This window comes from Talpa europaea (genome assembly GCF_964194135.1).
Source record: "Talpa europaea genome assembly, chromosome: 14".
Taxonomy (NCBI): Eukaryota; Metazoa; Chordata; class Mammalia; order Eulipotyphla; family Talpidae; genus Talpa; species Talpa europaea.
Window position 1 is genome coordinate 28,106,806 of NC_140082.1, and position 18,949 is coordinate 28,125,754.

At 38.9% G+C, this 18,949-nt stretch overlaps 1 protein-coding gene across 1 annotated transcript in view; it reads right to left on the bottom strand.

Annotated features, from left to right (window-relative positions):
- Positions 1-18,347, bottom strand: part of OLAH (oleoyl-ACP hydrolase) — a gene marked incomplete at both ends in the record, with an annotated part of 28,221 nt that extends 9,874 nt beyond the window's left edge. Inside the window, 4 exons of the mRNA XM_084254016.1 lie at positions 2,141-2,240; positions 5,157-5,295; positions 10,436-10,566; positions 18,319-18,347. Coding sequence (XP_084110142.1) covers positions 2,141-2,240; positions 5,157-5,295; positions 10,436-10,566; positions 18,319-18,347 — 399 coding nt within the window. The remainder of the gene's footprint in view (positions 1-2,140; positions 2,241-5,156; positions 5,296-10,435; positions 10,567-18,318) is intronic.
- Positions 18,348-18,949: the final 602 nt, after the last annotated feature.

Here is an 18,949-nt window from a genome sequence, read left to right on the forward strand (position 1 = left end):
CAATCTTGGTGTATCTGTTGATGTTTGTCTTGTGCCCCAGTATGTGATCGATCCTGGAGAATGATCCGTGTGCGCTTGAGAAAAATGTGTACTCCGTTTTTTTGGGGTTTAGTGTTCTATAGATGTCTGTTAAGCCCAATTGCTCTAGGTCCTTATTTAGAGCTTTAGTTTCTTTACTTATTTTTTGTCTTGTTGATCTATCCATTGTTGATAGTGGTGTGTTGAAGTCTCCCACTACGTATGTGTTTTCTCTGATGTCTGTTTTCAGAGAGGACAACAGTTGTCTGATATATTTTGGTGCTCCTTCGTTTGGTGAGTATATGTTAATGAGTGTTATTTCTTCTTGAAGTATTGTCCCCTTGATCATAATGTAGTGACCCTTGGGGTCTCTTTTTATCTTTTTGAGTTTGAAATCTGTTTTATCTGATATAAGTATAGCTGTTCCTGCTTTCTTTTTTGGTCCATTTGCTTGTAGGATTGTTTTCCATCCTTTAACTTTGAGCCTATTTTTATCTTTTGTAGCTAAATGTGTTTCCTGGAGACAGCAAAAGGTTGGGTTTTGTTTCTTAATCCAGGCTGCAACTCTGTGTCTTTTTATTGAAGAGTTTAGTCCATTTACATTCAGAGTTATTATTGATATGTTAACATCTGTATTTGCCATTGTGTTTGTCTTTCCTTTGATTTTATTTATTTATTCTTTTAATAACTTTTTTTTTTGGCCTTCTTTCATTGTTATTCGTCCCTCTGAGGTTCTGGCTTTAGGACTCCTTGTAGTATTTTTTGGAGTGGGGGTTTAGTTGCAATGAAATTCCGGAGTTTCTGTTTGTCTGGAAAGGTCCATATTCTTTCTTCAAAGAGGAAGGAGAGCTTTGCGGGATAGAGTATTCTTGGTTGGCATCTGTTTTCTTGGAGTCTGTTGACTATGTCCCTCCACTCTCTCCTTGCCCGTAGTGTTTCTTCGGAGAAGTCTGATGTCAGCCTGATTGGTTTTCCTTTGAATGTTATCTGTTTCTTCCCTCTTGCCAGCTTCATTATTTTTTCCTTGTCCTGGATTCTTGGGAGCTTTACTATTATGTGTCTTGCTGTATTTTTCCTTTCGTCGTGGAAGTTTGGTGTTCTTCTTGCTTCTTGTATATCAATTTTCAGCTCCTTCTTCACATTTGGGAAGTTCTCTTCAATTATCTCTTTGAATATTTTCTCTGTTCCTACATCTCTCTCCTCTCCTTCTGGTATTCCTATAACTCTTATATTTCCTTTCCTCATGGAGTCAGATAGTTCCCGAAGTCTTTCTTCGTTCTTTTTCCTTCGTACTTCTCTTTCCTTTTCTGTTTTGGTTCTTTTTATTTCTATGTCTTCAAGATTACTTATTCGTTCTTCCATTTCATCTATTCTGCTTTCATTGCTTTTCCCAGAATTCTTTAGTTCTTCCATTAATTCTTTGATCTCCTGCATTTCTTTTATTTCCCTCTTTAGGGACTCAATTTCTTTCTTCTGACCATTGTTTTCCCTCTCTAGGGACTCAATTGCATTCTTCTGATCGTTGATTATTTTTCCCTTATCATTGTTTTCCTTTATGACTTCTGTCAGTTTTTTAATCACGGCAATTTTAAATTCTCTTTCTGGAAGGCTCAGAAATTCTTCCAAGTTATTGTCTTTGCAATCTGGGGGCTGGCTTTCTTTTTGTGGTGTGCTTTTTCTCTGGAGAGTTGCTAGGTTGCGTGTGGTTCTTCTCTTCCCTACTGTCTGTTTTCTAATTTGCCGTATGCGTTGGGACAGTGTGTTGTTGGGACTGGCCGGCATCTTGGGTGGGCTTCTCTGTTCCCCTCTGGTTCTTCCAGGAGTCATCTGTCAGTTTCAAGCAGTCTTTACTGGAGAAAGGTCCCTGTTCTAAAATGCCGATGTAGGGACACACTCCCCTGTGCGCCTGGTCTGCCCCGGCGGTGGGTTCCTGCTCCCCTCTGGGCTTGGACTGCAGGCCAGAGGGGGTCTGGCGTGGGCGAACTTCCCCCGCTCACCTCTTAGCCAGTAGTATTTCTACATCTTCACTGCATAGGAAAATAAGAACTTGGCCCACCACCCTACATGCCCTCCATTTCCTTGCTCTCCCCCACCCCTCCCTAAGGAGAATGAATTTACTTACATGAGGAGGAACTGCACTTGACACAAAGAGATGTACTGGTTGTAGCTTGTATTTTTCTTTTAGGTATAATGCAGTCATAAAAGAAATATAGGATCCCAAACTGAATTTGGGAAAGAAAAAAAGTAACAGTTCAGGAATACTCATTGTTAATCCATCAAAAGTTGATAAGAACTAGTATCATAGAAAGCACAGGAATGGTCATGAAATAGTTAAAAGAAAAGCAAAGGTTGAATAATACTCCAATTTATTTGTAAAAGGTATATTTTCAATTATGTATATCAACATAAAGTGTTTCAAGATGTCGTAGATAATTCAGTCTAAGATTTAGTACTGATTTCTATAGTGTCTTGAAATTAATTTAATTTTCCTTTTCTCCCTTGAAGATTTCATCTCAGTATGTCCTTGGTAGTTAAGTATCAGCAGTTCTCCAAGTGTGGTCTAGGGACATTCAGGAATTCCTGAGACACTTTCAGGTAGCCCATGAGGTTCAAGTTATTTCTAGGATAGTACTAGATATTATTTGACTTTTTATTCTCTTATGAGTGTATAGTTGAGCTTTCCAGGAGCTACTAGACATGGGATATATAACAGTCTGAATACAGAAGCAGAAATGAGAATCCAGCTGCTTTCTATCAATCCATTCATTTAAAAGATTTGCAAAGGTTTAAAAACAATGCCACTTTTTTTTTTTTTTTTTTTTTTTTAAGCAGTTGCAAGGGGCAGGAAGGGCACAGTGCAGGATCTCTATGATTCGAGCAGACGGAGTAAAGGAGGAGAGAGTCCTGGAGCCCTCGGTGGCTTTTCAGGCTTTTATTGTGATTTACCAGGTACATGGCAGGAGGGGTGCTGGGGAGCCGGGAGGCTGGCAGGCCTCCCAGCCCCCAGCAAGCCTTCACTCTATCTGGGCTCTCCGGCCTTCTCTGGTGGCCTTGTTCTCTGCTGCTCTAGTGGTTCTGCTTCTGCTTCTCTGCTCTGCTTCTATTGTGGTTCTTCTTGTGGTTCTCTGCTCTCCTGTTCGTTCTGTTGCTGGCGTCCCCATGACACCATCCTTATTAATGCAGTATGAGCCCAGGTGAATCCCATCTACATATGCCCACACCCTATTCCAGGTGTCTACCATCAGGCATGCATTCAGGACCGCAGGGATCCATCATCAATCCTAATGGCGGGAGGGCAGAAAAGCCTGATATCATTGACTTACCCTACAGTAGTCCTTTACATAAAAATGTATGTTTATGTCAGCATGTAATTGGGTTATTAATGTTATTTTAAGGTAAGTTAAATATATTTAAAATTTCCTAGTTTTTCAATATGGTAAATATGGACAGATGCATTACATATATGCAAAATATATATTTAAAAAGTTCATTGAGGTTCTCAATGTTTTTTAAAAGTATAAAATGGAGAGCTGGCACTAAAAAGTTGATAGACATTATGTAGACCAACATTTGGAAAATGTGTATTTATATATTTGAGGGGGGGGGGAAGGGGAAATTTAGTTCCTTATTCACTGCTGATGGAGTATAAATTGTGAGTAATTTGAAAATATCTATCAAGAACTTTGTGCATATCATTTAGCTGAAATTCTGGGAATTTAGCCTAAGAAATTTCTAAAGGATGCATCCTAAATTTTCTACAAGAATGTTCATTGATGTGTTGTTTATAACAGAAAAAGATAAAAATAACTCTTAAGTCTACAAAAGAAGATTAATAAAACAAGTCATGATGCAGTGTACATGTAAAAATATAAAAGATGTCCCAGAGTAATAAGTGGGGAAGAAAAGGTAGGTAAACATATAAAATAGAACCTCATCATGTTAAAATGCTCTAGGACCACATGAAACTTTGAAGTGCTATTATTTGGGTAATGTGATGATGGATACTTTTTATTTTTCATTTTTTTGTTGACTATATCCATAGATATTACATTTTATTTATTACATCTATATCCATAGATATTATATTTTTGTTGACTATATCCATAGATATTACATTTTCAGTAACCAAAATGTATTCTAGACAATGCACCAGTCATTTATGATCATTATTCATTTAATCTTCACTAGTAGGGACTCTTAGTAAGTTAGCCTTGTAGATGAGAAAATCAATTCAGAAACCTGAGGATTTTACCTACCAAGTAATAGGCAGGTAATCCAGGCTTTATGATCCAACCTCAAAATTATACACTCTAGTTTAAGAAACATAATATATATAATTTTAAAAATAAAATGGAATATAAATTGCTGCTAGAGTCCTGAGTTTATAAGTCTTCATTTTTGCCCAGAAGAAAAGAATGTGTAATTTTTTTTTAATGCTTATGCATTTATTAGTTGTTTTTACCATAAAGACAAAGCAATTCATACATAATGACTTGTTCACTCCATCCATTTAGTGTGCTGTATACAAACCAACCAGGAATAAAAAGATTTCTGCTTAAAATATACAGTACACTTAGAAACACATCTGTCATGTAGACATATTCAAAAGCTTATGAATATTACATTTTACATTCCTCTTCTTTAGAGACAATCTTTTCATCCTAGTCTTAGTTTATATCTGTTCTTATTACTAAAGTCGCTTACATAAGCACATATTTGTACTTGAAAGGAACAATACATTTCCTACAAAGCTAAGGTGACATTTTGAAAAGAATGTGTAATTACTATACAAACGGCAATTGTAAGAGTGTGACTGGTCATAAGTACCCATTAGCTTGAGCCTGTTTTCTAAAGAGAAGAAGCCAAGAAAGGCCCAGGATTTTCACACTCCTTCAAGCAAAGTTTCAATTAATCATACCACCTGGAAGTTATGGTTCTATGGTCCCTGTTGCACAATTTCTTTCAGTCTGACTTTCTAGTTGGAGAATAACTGTATTGAGTCGATCATCCCTTCAAGCAGTGATGAAGTTATGTAACCAATACAAAAGTGTGCGTATCATAAAATTAAAAGAACATTAACCACGGGTTTATAATTAAAGAAACATCCTCAAATATCTTTTAAAATAGATTATAAATACCTGTGGCCAAAAAACGCAAATGGTTTATCCTGGAGAATTGGCAGCAAAGCACAAACAATTTCATCAAGTACCTGGTTCATGTCATTTGCAAAAGGTTCGTCAAGTCGAGATTCTCTTCCTGCAAGTCTTATGGCATGCACTGAAGATTGAGAACCACAAGTTAATGGGTGCACACAGTAAGATATGGTGATGAAAAAAGAGCATATGTATCAACATGTGAATAATTTCACACACAAAAAAAATGGTAACAGTCAAATCTGGTGAAATAAAAGCTTAGAATTTTCTGATTAAAAAGATTACACATCTATATGCAAAAAATAAATATCTTGACATAGTCCTTATATACCTTCCACAAAAACTGACTCAAATGGACCACAAATACAAAACCTTAACACTTCTAGACGATAACATAGGAGAAATTTATGTAAACTTGTTTTTCGCAATGAGTTCTTACATTTAACAACTGCATGATTTATGAAAGAAAAAATTAATAAGTTGGATTTTATTAATATTTAAAAACATCCATTTTGCTACAGAGCCTTTTAAGAGAATGAAAAAAAAAAAGCCACCAAATGGAAGTAAATATTGCAAAACACATCTGACAAAATTCAAAGAACTCTTAAAGCTCATTAATAAGAAAACTAACAGTCCATGGGCAAAAGATCTGAACAAACACTGCAGCAAAGAAGATGGCATGTTAGCATAATCAAATACTGACTCAGATGGAGAGCAACAGGAATGCTCATCCACGGGTGGTGAAAATGCAGTATGGTGCAGTTATTTTGGAAGACATTTAGGCAGTTTATCTGAAAACTAGTAATTTACTGACTGTACAATTCAGCAGTTGTGCTCCTTAATATTTACCCAAATGAGTGAAAACTGAAGCCCTAGCATGCAACAAAAACTTTCACATCATTGTTTATAGCATCTTTAATTATATCATCTCCAAATTAGAAGTAATCAAGACCTCCTTGAGTGAACAATTAAACTGGTGTATTCATAGAATGAAACATTTTTCAGCAATGAAAAGAAAGGCATTAAAAAACTGAAAAGTAGAGGAGAAACTTAACTGCATGTTGCTAAGTAGAAATCATATGTATGTATGTATGTATGTATGTATGTATGTGTGATTCCAGCTGTATGACATTCTATGTGATTCTAACTATATGACATTCTGGAAGAGGCAAAACTACAGACAGTAGAAAGGTGCCAGTGATTTCAGAATAGAGAGTGGAGGGATGAATAGGTAAAGCACAGGTGACTTTTTGAGTAACAAACTAATTCTGCATCAGATTATAATAATGGGGTCTCTGGTGGCACATCGTTAAGGCACGATGAAGCTATCTGCAGCTACTGCAGCACGGGTTGGATTCCCCTGCCAAGGAGCTACCCACATGGCACAGCAGACCTCTCCTGACTAGACCGCTGCACCCCTCAGCAGTGTATTTCAGTCAGTCTGCCTGTTCTGTTCCCCACTCTGTCTCAGGTGAATCCTCTCACCGCTTCCCCCCACATACCTCTGGCCTGTATCCCAGTTCTTGTGTACATAAATAAATAAATCTTTTAAAAAATGTAATAATGGATTCATGTCTTTTTGCAGTTGACAAAAATTCATAAAACTGAGCAACACAAAGAATGAACCTTAATGTAAACTGTATCAGGTAGTTAATAATGTATCAGTTCTGGTTTATCAATTATAACATGCATACCACGCTAATACTAGAGGGTAATAATAGGGAAAACTGAAGGGGGGGATATATGGGAACTCTGCAATATCTGCTCAATTATTCTTTAAATCTAAACCCATACTAAAATAAAGTTTATTAATTATTTTAAAAGTACATGTTACTTGAATAGTCCTATTAATTACACTGAATTTATAGTTAAAATTGTTGCACTCAGAAAACTCAAAATCCAAATTACTTTCCTTGCCAATGTTCTCAACACTTCAGGAAGTAATTATATAAATTCTATAGTTCTTCCAGAAAATAGAAAAGGAGGAAAAGCTTCCCCACTCACTTTATGAGTCCATCACTCCCATGATATCCAAACAAGACAAAACCATTCCAAAAAAGAAAACCAGAATCCAGTATCATTCAGTAGCCCTGAACAAAATAGACTCACGGTCATTTTTCCACGAAGACACTGAGGAGAAATTCCAATTACTCCGAGACTGCCATGTTTTCATAATGAAAATAGTTTGATATTGGCATGGAGAGAGGCAGAAAGACCAATGGAACAGAAGAGAGATACCAGAAATAAGATTGCATATAAGAGGAAACTCAAATTTATAACTGAGCTGACATTTAAAATCTGAGACATATAAACCTCTCAATGAATGTTACTAAGTCAATTTGGTGAATTTATAGATCACTTTTAGAAAATTGGATATCTAGCTCACACCTTATGTAAAAGTCAGATGAAAAAATGCTTAAGGGCCTCCTGGGTGGCGCAGCGGTTGAGCACTGGGTTGCGAGGCTGCCCACAGCCTCTGCAGCACCATTTTGATCCCCGGCCACTGGCGAGGGTCCCACATGGCGCGCAGACCTCTCCTGCCACCCGCTGCTCCCCTCAGCAGTGTACTTCGTCAGTCTGCCTGTTCTGCTCTCCACTCTGGCTCTGGTGGATTCTCTCACCCTCCGGCGTTTCTGACTGTAGCCAGTGCTTGCATAAATAAATAAATAAATCTTTAAAAAAAAAAAAAAAGCTTAAGAATTGTTGATAATAGGGCTTCCTTGGTGGTACAAGGGGTTAAGACACAACCTGTGAAGCTCACCACAGCCACTACAGCACAAGTTCGATCCCCTGCCAGGGAGGTGACCCACATGGCGCAGCAGACCTCTCCTGGCTCGCCCACTGCTCCCCTCAGCAGAGTATTTCAGTCATCTACCTGTTCTGTTCCCCACTTTGTCTCTGGTGAATCCTCTCACCCCTCAAAACTTGGCCTGTACCCCAGTTCTTGTATGTATAAATAAATAAATCTTTAAAAAAATTGTTGAAAATAAATAATAATTTTGTGAGTTAGGGGTAGGGGAGACTCTTCAAAACAAGTCATTTAAACGTACAAACTTTAAGAGTGATAAACTTGACTAAATTAAAATTTTAAACTTTTGTGACTCAAAAGGCAACACATAAAAAAGAAAGAAGTGAGAAAGACATTTTAAACCACAAAACATACAAAGAGGCTGGCATATACAAAGACTGTCTACATGTCAATTAAAAAAAGGACAAATGGGAAAGTAGGCATAAGAAACTAAGAAGAAACTCACAGGAAAAAACCATAAATAATGGGACTGGTGGGATGGGGGGCTGGGAGGAAGAAGGTATAGAAATGGCATCAGAGGACGCTCCGTATTTGGTCCTAGCAGAATAATCTACAGAAGTCCAGACTCTGAGCTCCGAGGATCCCATAACAGGGGATGGAACTAGAACATCTCTGGACATCCAACACCAATGCTGACCATGACACAGAGGAAATTCAACTCTAAACAACAAAGGTGTGTGGGAGAGGCACTGGACAGCCTGGGCACAATCCATGGTTGATAGCTGTGTTCCCACAAGGTAGTAGCTGGGAGGGCAAAGCTGTTTAATGTGGGTCTAATCCATGTGGGGAGATGTATGTGATAGTGTGGGAGTGAACCAGGTGGAAAGGGTGCCTGGTGAAGAAGATAAAGCACTGAAAAATATGACACCCCCAACCCCTCACCTCCCTGGAGGCCTCAGTGCATACTGTGAAACATCACTGCAATGTCAATAAGCAGTGCAAAATTGCACTGAAGCTGTACCCACAGACTGTAGACCCGTGTCTGAATTCCAGAGAAGAGGGCTGTCAGTGCCAAGAGCGGTCTCCCCACCCCCTCAGCCCCTGCACCCACACCTCCACACACAGTGTTCACTGGTTAACTCCTCCTGGCCCATCTCTCACCCCTAGACAAGGTAACTTAGCCCTCAAAGAGGTAATTAGTTTTCCCTAACATACAGCACCATCTACTGGAAATGTAGAATCTCTGCCCCAAGACAATTGAACAGATAACTTTAAAAAGGTAATAATGGGGAGATGTAAAAATACTGGCACCTTGAGTCCTCAAGGGAATGAGAGAGAGTGAGAGCAAGAGCGCCAGAAGTCAAGCACAGACATGGAAGAACTTTACTTCTCATCAGATACAGACGTCAAAATTGCCATGATAGGGCCTCCCTGGTGGCACAAGGGGTTAAGCACTGCACTATGAAGCAAACCACAGCCTCCGCAGCACGAGTTCGATCCCCGGCCGCCAGGGAGAAACCCACATGGCGAGGCAGACCTCTCCTGTCTCGCCCTCTGCTCCCCTCAGCAGTGTATTTCATCAGTGTGCCCGTTCTGTTCCCCACTCTGTCCCTGGTGAATCCTCTCACCCTCCCCCACATCTGGCCTGTACCCCAGCTCTTGTATGCATAAATAAATAAAACTTTTTTAAAAAATTGCCATGATAAAGAAACTCAAAGAAATGAAAGAACAGATGAAGATTTCTTGGCAATTAGAGTGCTCCATATGCTCAATATGGATATTAATTCTCTTGGCAAGAATCTTGCCCTGGTTTGTTTAAAACAATGCCAACTGCATGCTGGATAAACATTACAGACTCTTCCAGCTTTGGTCACATGTATGGGGCATTCCTTTGTGAACAGTGCCCATTGCTTTCATGTCACCATATCATCCTTCTTGTAGATTTGCATGTATGTGACTAAAGGAACAACTCCATGTTTTCTAAAAGGCCTAGGAAATGTATAGAAAGGGCCTCTCCTCTTTCCCTTTGTGTTGGTCATTTTAACAATTTATGGGAAGATGCTGGTTCTTACCCAAAGGTGTTTTACTCATTTTAAAATATGATCTATTTAAGACAAAACAGTAAATATTTACTTGGAAGTAAAATGTATGGCAACAACAGCAAAAGTATAGGAAGGGGAATGGAAGTTTGCATTTATAAGGTACTTAGATTTTATGTGAAATAGGATAACATATTGAAAGAATCAGGCTCCTCTAGCAAGCAGGATTTATCCGTGGGAAGCAATGATGGTTCAATATACACAAATTTTTCTAGGTCTAATAGTAATAGCAAAATAAATGTAACAAATTCTAACTTTAAAATTATAAACATCACTTTATTGTAAAGAGCAATCTTTAATACCTATTATTATTGATTACCTATCAATATAAAAAATCTTTACCATGCTTCAAAATCCTATATGTGCATGAAATCTGACCTTATAAGTTGGTTAGATGGTGATGAAAACTAACATACCTTCCACCGAATTATGAATTTTTTGCCCCCAATTGGCAAAATAAACTGAGCCGCCTCCTGACCAGGGAAAGCAAATCAGTCTAAAAAGCGCGTCAGGGTTTTGGTATAAGCAGTTCACAACTTTTTCATTCCTAGGGAGAAAATTCAAATATATATAACGTTATACATATCAATTAACTTGTCCAAATTAATTAGTTCTGTTTTAGTGAAAATCTTTATTAATTACAAGAATATGCCCAACTATAAAGTGCCAATTTTTCCAGACCAAAAAATGTGGATTTTTTTTGACAATTTGAATATATAAACTTTTGGGAAATGTAGATGAAATACTCAAGTATCTATTATAACGATTAGAAAGTAGGGCCTCCCTGGTGGTGCAGGGGTTAAAGACAGTGCTATTAAGCTATCACAGTCACTGCAGCACGGTAAGATCCCTCCTATCCCCTGCCCCTGGCTGGCCAAGGAGAAACCCACATGGCACAGCAGACCTCTCCTGTCTCACCCACTGCTCCCCTCAGCAGTGTATTTCACGCAGTCTGCCTGTTCTGCTCCCCATTCTGTCTCTGGTGAATCCTCTCACCCTCCATAGCTCTGGCTTACACCCCACTCCTTGTATGCATAAAAAAATAAATCTTTAGGGGCCTCCCCGGTGGCGCAGCAGTTGAGCGCTGGGTTGCGAAGCTGCCCGCGGCCTCTGTGGTGCCGGTTCGATCCCCGGCTGCTCCCCGGCCATCGGAGGAGGGTCCCACATGGCGCGCAGACCTCTCCTGCCGCCCGCTGCTCCCCTCAGCAGTGTACCTCGGACCTTCTGCCTGCTCTGCTCCCCACTCTGGCTCTGGTGAATTCTCTCACCCTCCCGTGCTTCTGACTGTACCCAGTGCTTGTATAAACAAAAACAAAACAAACAAACAAATAAATAAAAATAAAAACATGCCTCTATAAAAAAAAATTAGTTCAAAATCATTTTTAAAAAAATCTTTAAAAACAAACACTTAGAAAGTATATTTCAAATGTACATATAAAGTGATATAAATGTTAATTTAGAAATTCTCTTTTTCAAAATTCAGGGAATAGTTTTATCTAATCAGTTTATGGGCAGTTTGATCTCAGTGTCTTCATGAGCCACTTTTCACATCATCTACAAATTTTCCAGGGTACATAATTTTTGTTCCCTTCTAAGTATAATGTCACTAAAAATTTTATCCCAAGATCCAAATATCCATTTACCTGGTATTAAGATAATTTCTTAAAAAAATTCATCCTATATGTAAATGTTTGTGTTCACCAAAATTCAAACATTTCCTAAAAACAAAATCTGTTTTGCCTTTTTAAAAAATTCTTTAATTTTCATTTTGGGATTAAATTTGTGCTCTTCCATATGTGCACATGTTCCATTCACCCTCCACAAAACCACCCATGTAAATATCCCCTTTTATTCCTTCTATACCTTCCCTTTTCCCCCATTCCCTCTGGTAACCTTAAATTCTTTCAGTAAGTCCAAGATGTATTACTGTTATATTTTTGCCTATGTATGTTTTTTTATTTATATTCCACAGATGGGTGGAACCATCTGATATCTTTCACTTTCCTCTTATTTCACTTAAGATAATCACTCAAGATCCACCCATTTTGCCACCAAAGCCCCTACTTCATCTTTTTCGTGGCTGTGTAGTATTCCATTGAGTATATATTCCATAATTTCTATATCCATTCATCTTTTTTTTTATAACTTTTTTTTATAGAGGCATGCTTTATTTATTTGTTTGTTTGTTTGTTTGTTTATACATGCACTGGGTACAGTCAGAAGCGCGGGAGGGTGAGAGAATTCACCAGAGCCAGAGTGGGGAGCAGAGCAGGCAGAAGGACCGAAGTACACTGCTGAGGGGAGCAGCGGGCGGCAGGAGAGGTCTGTGCGCCATGTGGGACCCTCCTCTGGTGGCCGGGGAGCAGCCGGGGATCGAACCGGTACCGCAGAGGCTGTGGGCAGCCTCTCAACCCAGCGCTCAACCGCTGCGCCACCGGGGAGGCCCTCCATTCATCTTTTGAAGGACACTTAGATTGGTTCCATGACTTGGCAATTGTGAATAGTGCTGCTATGTACATAGGCATGCATAAATATTTTCATGTAGAGTTTTTATATTTTTAGGATAAATACCTAATAGAGGTATTGCTGTATCATACTGAATTTCTGTTTATATTTTCTTAAAAAAATCTGCATACCAATGAGAGTCTGTGCCAACTTGCATTTGCACTAACAATAGATGAAAGTTCCTTTTTTATTACATCCTCACCAACATTTGTTGATTGCATTCTCCCCATTGTATGGCTATATCACTTTTGTCAAAGATTAACTGTCTATATTTATGTGAGTTTATTTCTGGGCTTTCTGTTTTATTCCATTAACCTGAGTTTCTGTTTTTGTTTTGATTATTGTTCCCATGTAATATAGTTTTGATACTGGGCAATAAGGGGCACTAAAACTGGCCAAGGGTAGTGCCAAAACAGTTTACCACCAGTCACTATCTGAGTTCTTCACCTGTGTGCACAATTGGAAAACTACTCAGGATTAAGGAGCAATAATGTGATTTATTTAATAAAGGAAAGCAGAGTCCCTGAGGCCACAAGCACCTGTTTATCCTCTGCCAAAGCAGTGTCCAGTGTTTTGAAATCCTGAACAAGAGGCATCTAAGATGACATCTTCCAGCCACTGAAGATGTTGAACTCCTGAACAAAGGCCACGCTCCCAAAATGGTGTCTTCCTGCCACTGAGGGCCTGGAGCATGTGGTAATCAGACAGTAGGGCAGAATGGAACTCAGAACTGTAACGGGTGGCTGAAGCCAAAAGACTGTTACAGGTGGTGCCCCTGGAGGGGGTTGCTGGTGAGGACAGATAGCCCCAGGGAAAATGCTAAAAAAAGTATCACATTTTGGGGTGGGGCAACAGATAAAAAATATAAGGTCTACAGAAGTCTTTCAGTTATTCAGTCTTCAGGAATTCAAGGTTTTTGGATCTTCAACATTTGGGGTCAGCGGATTCCAGCCCCCACAATCCCAATTTTCCAGAAGACTGTTGTATGCCTCTGAAGGGGGAGGCATCCAGCAGCCAAGCTTGGAGAGGACAAGTTCAAAGACTTTGCAAGTGCCAATTGACTGAAACTGTTACTGGTTTTGCTGCACATATAGCGTGGCAAAGAAGGCAAAGACCTGGAGTCGGGCGCCTCGCTAAGCTATTCACATAGCCATTTGTTGGGTCATTTGGCTGCTGCAGCTGCTGTCTTGAGTTTCACTTGTCTGGTGCTGTGTTGGGGAGTCCCGGCAATTCCATAAACATCTCCTGTTGTGTCTTCTGTTGTCTTTGTGAGTCGAAACCTGGCCTAGAGTCTGGCTGTCTCGTGCTCCAGGTTGGCAGAGATAGGAAGATGCCATCTTGGACACATGACCTATTGTTTGGGAGAGGAGCTCTGTATCCACAGTGGTGAAAGGATGCCACTTTAGTTTTTTTTGTTTAGGACTGATAAACACTGGACACTGCTCCGGGTGATGTAAAGGCCATTTTTGGGCTCAGTAACTCTTTGTTTTTTCCTGGTTTGTTAAATAAATCCCATTATTGTGCCCTGAGCCTGAGTAGTCTTACAATTGTGCACACAGGTAAAAAACTCAGACAGTAACTGGTAAACTATTTGGACAACGTCCTTGTCCAGTTTTAGTGCCCCTTGCTGCCCTGTATCAGAACGACAGCAGAAGACGCAATGAGAGAACCTCACCAGAACTTGCCAAGAAAAGCCAGCATAGTAGTCAGACAAATAGCATTGGAAACAGCAGCTGCAGCAGCCAAATGACTGGACAAATGGCCCACACTCATAGCTAAGTGGGGTGCCCAGCTCCATGTCTTCACCTTCCCCATTAGGCTGTAACAGCAGCAAAGTTGGGAATAGGTTCAGTTACTTGAGTACCTGCAAAGCCTCTAAACTTTTCTCTAAGGTTGGCTGCTGGAAGCCTCTCCAAGTGCTTCAGAGACCTGTAACAGCCTTCTGGAAAATCAACATGGTGGGGACTTAAATGGCTGACCCCCAAATCACTGAAGATCCAAAAATACTGAATCATTGCCAAAGATGCTGAAAAATGCCAGAGGCTGCTTCTGCTGTCCCTTATATTTCCTATCAGAGCCTTCAGCCTCACCCATGCTGTCTCCATATTTCATCTGAGGCTATTCATTCTCACCTGCACCACCCTCCAGGGGACGTCACCTGTAACAGCCTTTGGCTTCATTACCCCATTATGGTTTGAAGTCAAGAAGTATGATACTTCATTCTCAATGGTGAAAAGCTGAAAGCAATTCCATTAAGATCTGGAACAAGACAAGGATGTCCACTCTCACCACTGCTTTTCAATATAATACTGGAAGTCCTAGCCAGAGCAATAAGACAAGAGAAAGACATCCAAGGAATCCAAATAGGAAAAGAAGAAGTCAAACTATCACTATTCACTGATGATATCATAATATACATAGAGAACCCCAAAAACTCCACAGAAAAAACTAATTCAACTCATCAATCAGTTCAGTAAAGTGGTAGGATACAAAATCAACATGCAAAAATCAGTAGCCTTCCTATACACTAACAATACATCTGAAGAAGAAATAAAAAAAAAATCCCTTTTATTATCGAAACAAAAAAAATCAAATACTTGGGAATAAATCTAACAAAAGAGGTAAAGGACCTATACAAAGAAAACTATAAAACACTGTTAAAAGAAATAGAAGAAGACACAAAGAAATGGAAAGACATCCCCTGCTCATGGATTGGAAGAATAAACATTATTAAAATGGCCATCCTACCAAAAGCAATATACAGATTCAATGCTATTCCAATCAAAATTTCAATGTCATTCTTCAAAGAAATAGAACAATTATTGATGAAATTCATATGGAATCACCAAAAACCCCGAATAGCCAAAGCTCTACTGAAAAAAAAAAGAAGGAAATGGAGGCATCACACTCCCAGACTTCAAACTATACTACAAAGCCATAATCATCAAAACTGCATGGTATTGGAACAAGAACAGACATACAGACCAATGGAATTGAATAGAAAATCCAGAAATAAACCCACAGATTTATGGTCAACTAATCTTTGACAAAGGAGCAAAGACTATGCATTGGAGGAAAGAAAGTTTGTTCAATAAATGGTGCTGGGAAAACTGGGTCGCTACATGCAAAAGAATGAAGCTTGACCACTACCTCACACCATACACGAAAATCAACTCAAAATGGATTAAAGAACTAGACATAAGACCTGAAACCATAAAATATATAGAAGGAAATATAGGCGAAACACTACGTGATTTGCACATCAAAGACATCTTTACAGACACATCACCCAAAGCAGTGATAGTGAAGGCAAAGATCAACAGCTGGGACTACATCAAATTAAAGAGCTTCTGCACAGCAAAAGAGACAATAACAAAAACAAAGAGAAACCCCACCAACTGGGAGAACATTTTTGCACCCAACACTAATGATAAAGGACTGATCACAAAAATCTGCAAAGAGCTGATGAGACTCAACAACAACAAAGAAAATAATCCAGTTAAAAAATGGGCAGAAGAGCTAAAAAGAAACTTCTCTGAAGAGGAAATGCAAATGGCCAACAGGCATATGAAAAAATGTTCAACATCACTTGTAATCAGGGAAATGCAAATCAAAACTACCATGAGATACCATCTTACCCCAGTGAGAATGGCACATATTAAAAAAACTAGCAACAACAAATGTTGGCGAGGGTGTGGAGAAAAAGGAACTCTTCTGCACTGTTGGTGGGAGTGCAAACTGGTCCAACCACTATGGAGAGCTGTGTGGAGATTTCTGGACCTACTAAACATAGAGCTTCCATATGATCCAGCAATTCCACTCCTAGGTATCTACCCAAAGGACACAGAAACATCAATTCCAAAGAACACCTGCACCCCTATGTTTATAGCAGCACTGTTTACAATAGCTAAGCTTTGGAAACAACCCAAATGCCCAAAAATAGATGACTGGATCAAGAAGATGTGGTACATATATACCATGGAATATTACTCAGCATTCAAAAAAGATAAACACATGCAATTTGCAGCAATATGGATGGTGCTGGAAGGGATCATGCTCAGCGAAATAAGCCAGAAAGAAAAAGAAAAATACCGGATGGTCTCACTCATAGCAGGAATCTAGAAAACTTAAATAAGGGACCAGGAAAATGAATAACTATAAGAAAGTGAAAATCAAAATCAACAAAAAACTATGAACCAGAGACACTCTATGGGGGGTAGAAGGTGTGAGGGGAGGGATTGGGGTCAAAATAAGGGAGTTGCAATTGTATGGGGAATATAAAAATAAAATTTATTATAAAAAAATGAGATATTTGTAGTTATCTCTTTTTGAAAATGCTGAAGTCTTTTTTCAAGGAGTGCAAAACCCTTCAGTAGGACCTACCTCAGTTTGGCAAAAACTATGTAGTGACTTTTCTGAACCTCATTTTTGGGGAAGCTATTGAAGAATCTAGAATAATTACTTGAATTTAATATTTCTTAAAAATAATACATATTTTTAAAGTCAAGAAGTCCTACTGCAGTCCATTTAAAATTTTTACATTTTATTATGTTCAGTAAAATAAGTCAGAAGGAAAAAGAAAAATATCGGGTGGTTTCACTTACAGCAGGAATATAGGGGAACCAAATAAGACATCAGGGGAAAAAATAACAATACAGAACACAACAAAACAAAACAAAAGCAAACAGACAATTGTAAACCAGAGACATCCTGCAGGGGAGGAGGAGGGAGAGGGATCAGAAGGAAGGAGGGAGGAGCACAGGGGACTGAGGTGATGGTGCACAGGTGCATTGGTGAAGGAGTGTATTTCAGTGGATCTGGCTGTTCTGCTCCCCACTCTCTCTGGTGAATCCTCTCACCCCCCACACCTCCGGCCTGTACCCCAGTTCTTGTATGCATAAATAAAATAAATCTTTAAAAAAATAAAATAAAACTCCAGTTATCTGAAGAAAAAAGGTCTTCATACTTCTATATAAAAAGAACTAGTCCTCATGTGATGATTCAAAAATTCATTCTTAGCAAATACAACTCAGAAGGCATTACTGGTGCACCTGAATCTGTTTACTGTGATTATATCAAAACTTGTAAAACCACAAGTTTCCCTGCATTTCCTCCTTTTACTTGTCCCACACACTCTGTTTTTCTATATAAGGTATAACACTACTGACTGCAACCACAAAGGATTCGAGAATTTTTCTTCCATCTTCTCTACTCCAAGCATGGATATTTCATTGATACAGTTTTAAGTGCCCACCAGACACAGGAATCTGATTTTTGGAATTAGGTAACATCATCATCTATAAGATGTGCTTATTTGACTATTGAAGAAACCAAGACTCAGAGACATTAAGTCCCTTGTCCAAGGCCACCCAGCCAAATCAGAAATTCAAACCTAAGTCCTGTTCATCTAAAAGCTACATTTGAACTTCGCCCTTTCCCCATATTCTCAGTATTGGTATGCAAATAGATCACTAAGTGGCAGGAAGCAGAAACTTTGGATCAGACTATCAGCCTATCTCCCTTTTGGTGTGTAAATTGAACCTCACCTGTCACCTCTCCTGAACCGCATGAGTGGATCAGTCAAATTATGGGATTATAATTTCATTTAAAAAATCACCACCAATTCAATACCATTTTACATAATAGTGCCATTGTCAAAGCCTTGTACTATGAGAAGTGGCTGCCAAACAACTTCTATGAGTAGCTCCTTTCAATCTAAGGCGCAATCTTACAAATGTGGAGTGGTGCAACACCTGGTTTGGGGAAGAAGAAGGTTGCACAGGGAACAACATACCTGACTGTTCCAGCTTTGCTTGTTTCCATGCTATGAGGAGATGGTGTAAAATTGCTAGTTTCAGCAGCCTATTGACCTACGAGGAATCACTCACTACCTCTTTAGTGTAAATGTTCCGATCAGCCTTGCGCACCAGATTTCTATTTGAATCTGTTGACTTCTTTTACTGCTTCAAGCCCTGTTAAAAAAAGAAGAAGAAGAAATGGTTTAGAAGCAATATAAATTATATGATCCAAGAATAAGGAGTCACCTGCCTCAGTAACCAAACCTTTGGATGTCATACAGAAAGACAAAAGTGCGGCATTTCTAGACTATAGCAACTAAACAGCCCCGTTGGCAAAACAAGCAGAAAATACTCAGCACCTACTAGAACAGAAATTTATCATCGAAGGAGATGATAATTTTTTTTAAGTCTGAATGCAGTAGTTTTCTAGATACTTATAAAGTCATTCTCTTAAATCTTAATAAAGTTAAGGAATCTAATAAAGATTCCACTAATGTGTCATATTTCTAATTTTTATTAGCTGCAAAAGAAAGAGAAGAAAAAGTAATTACAAAAAGGTCTTTCACCGATAAAGGTCTTTTATCCTTTTATATTCTAGGAGTGCCTCAGAGGCTGTGAAGCAGGGCT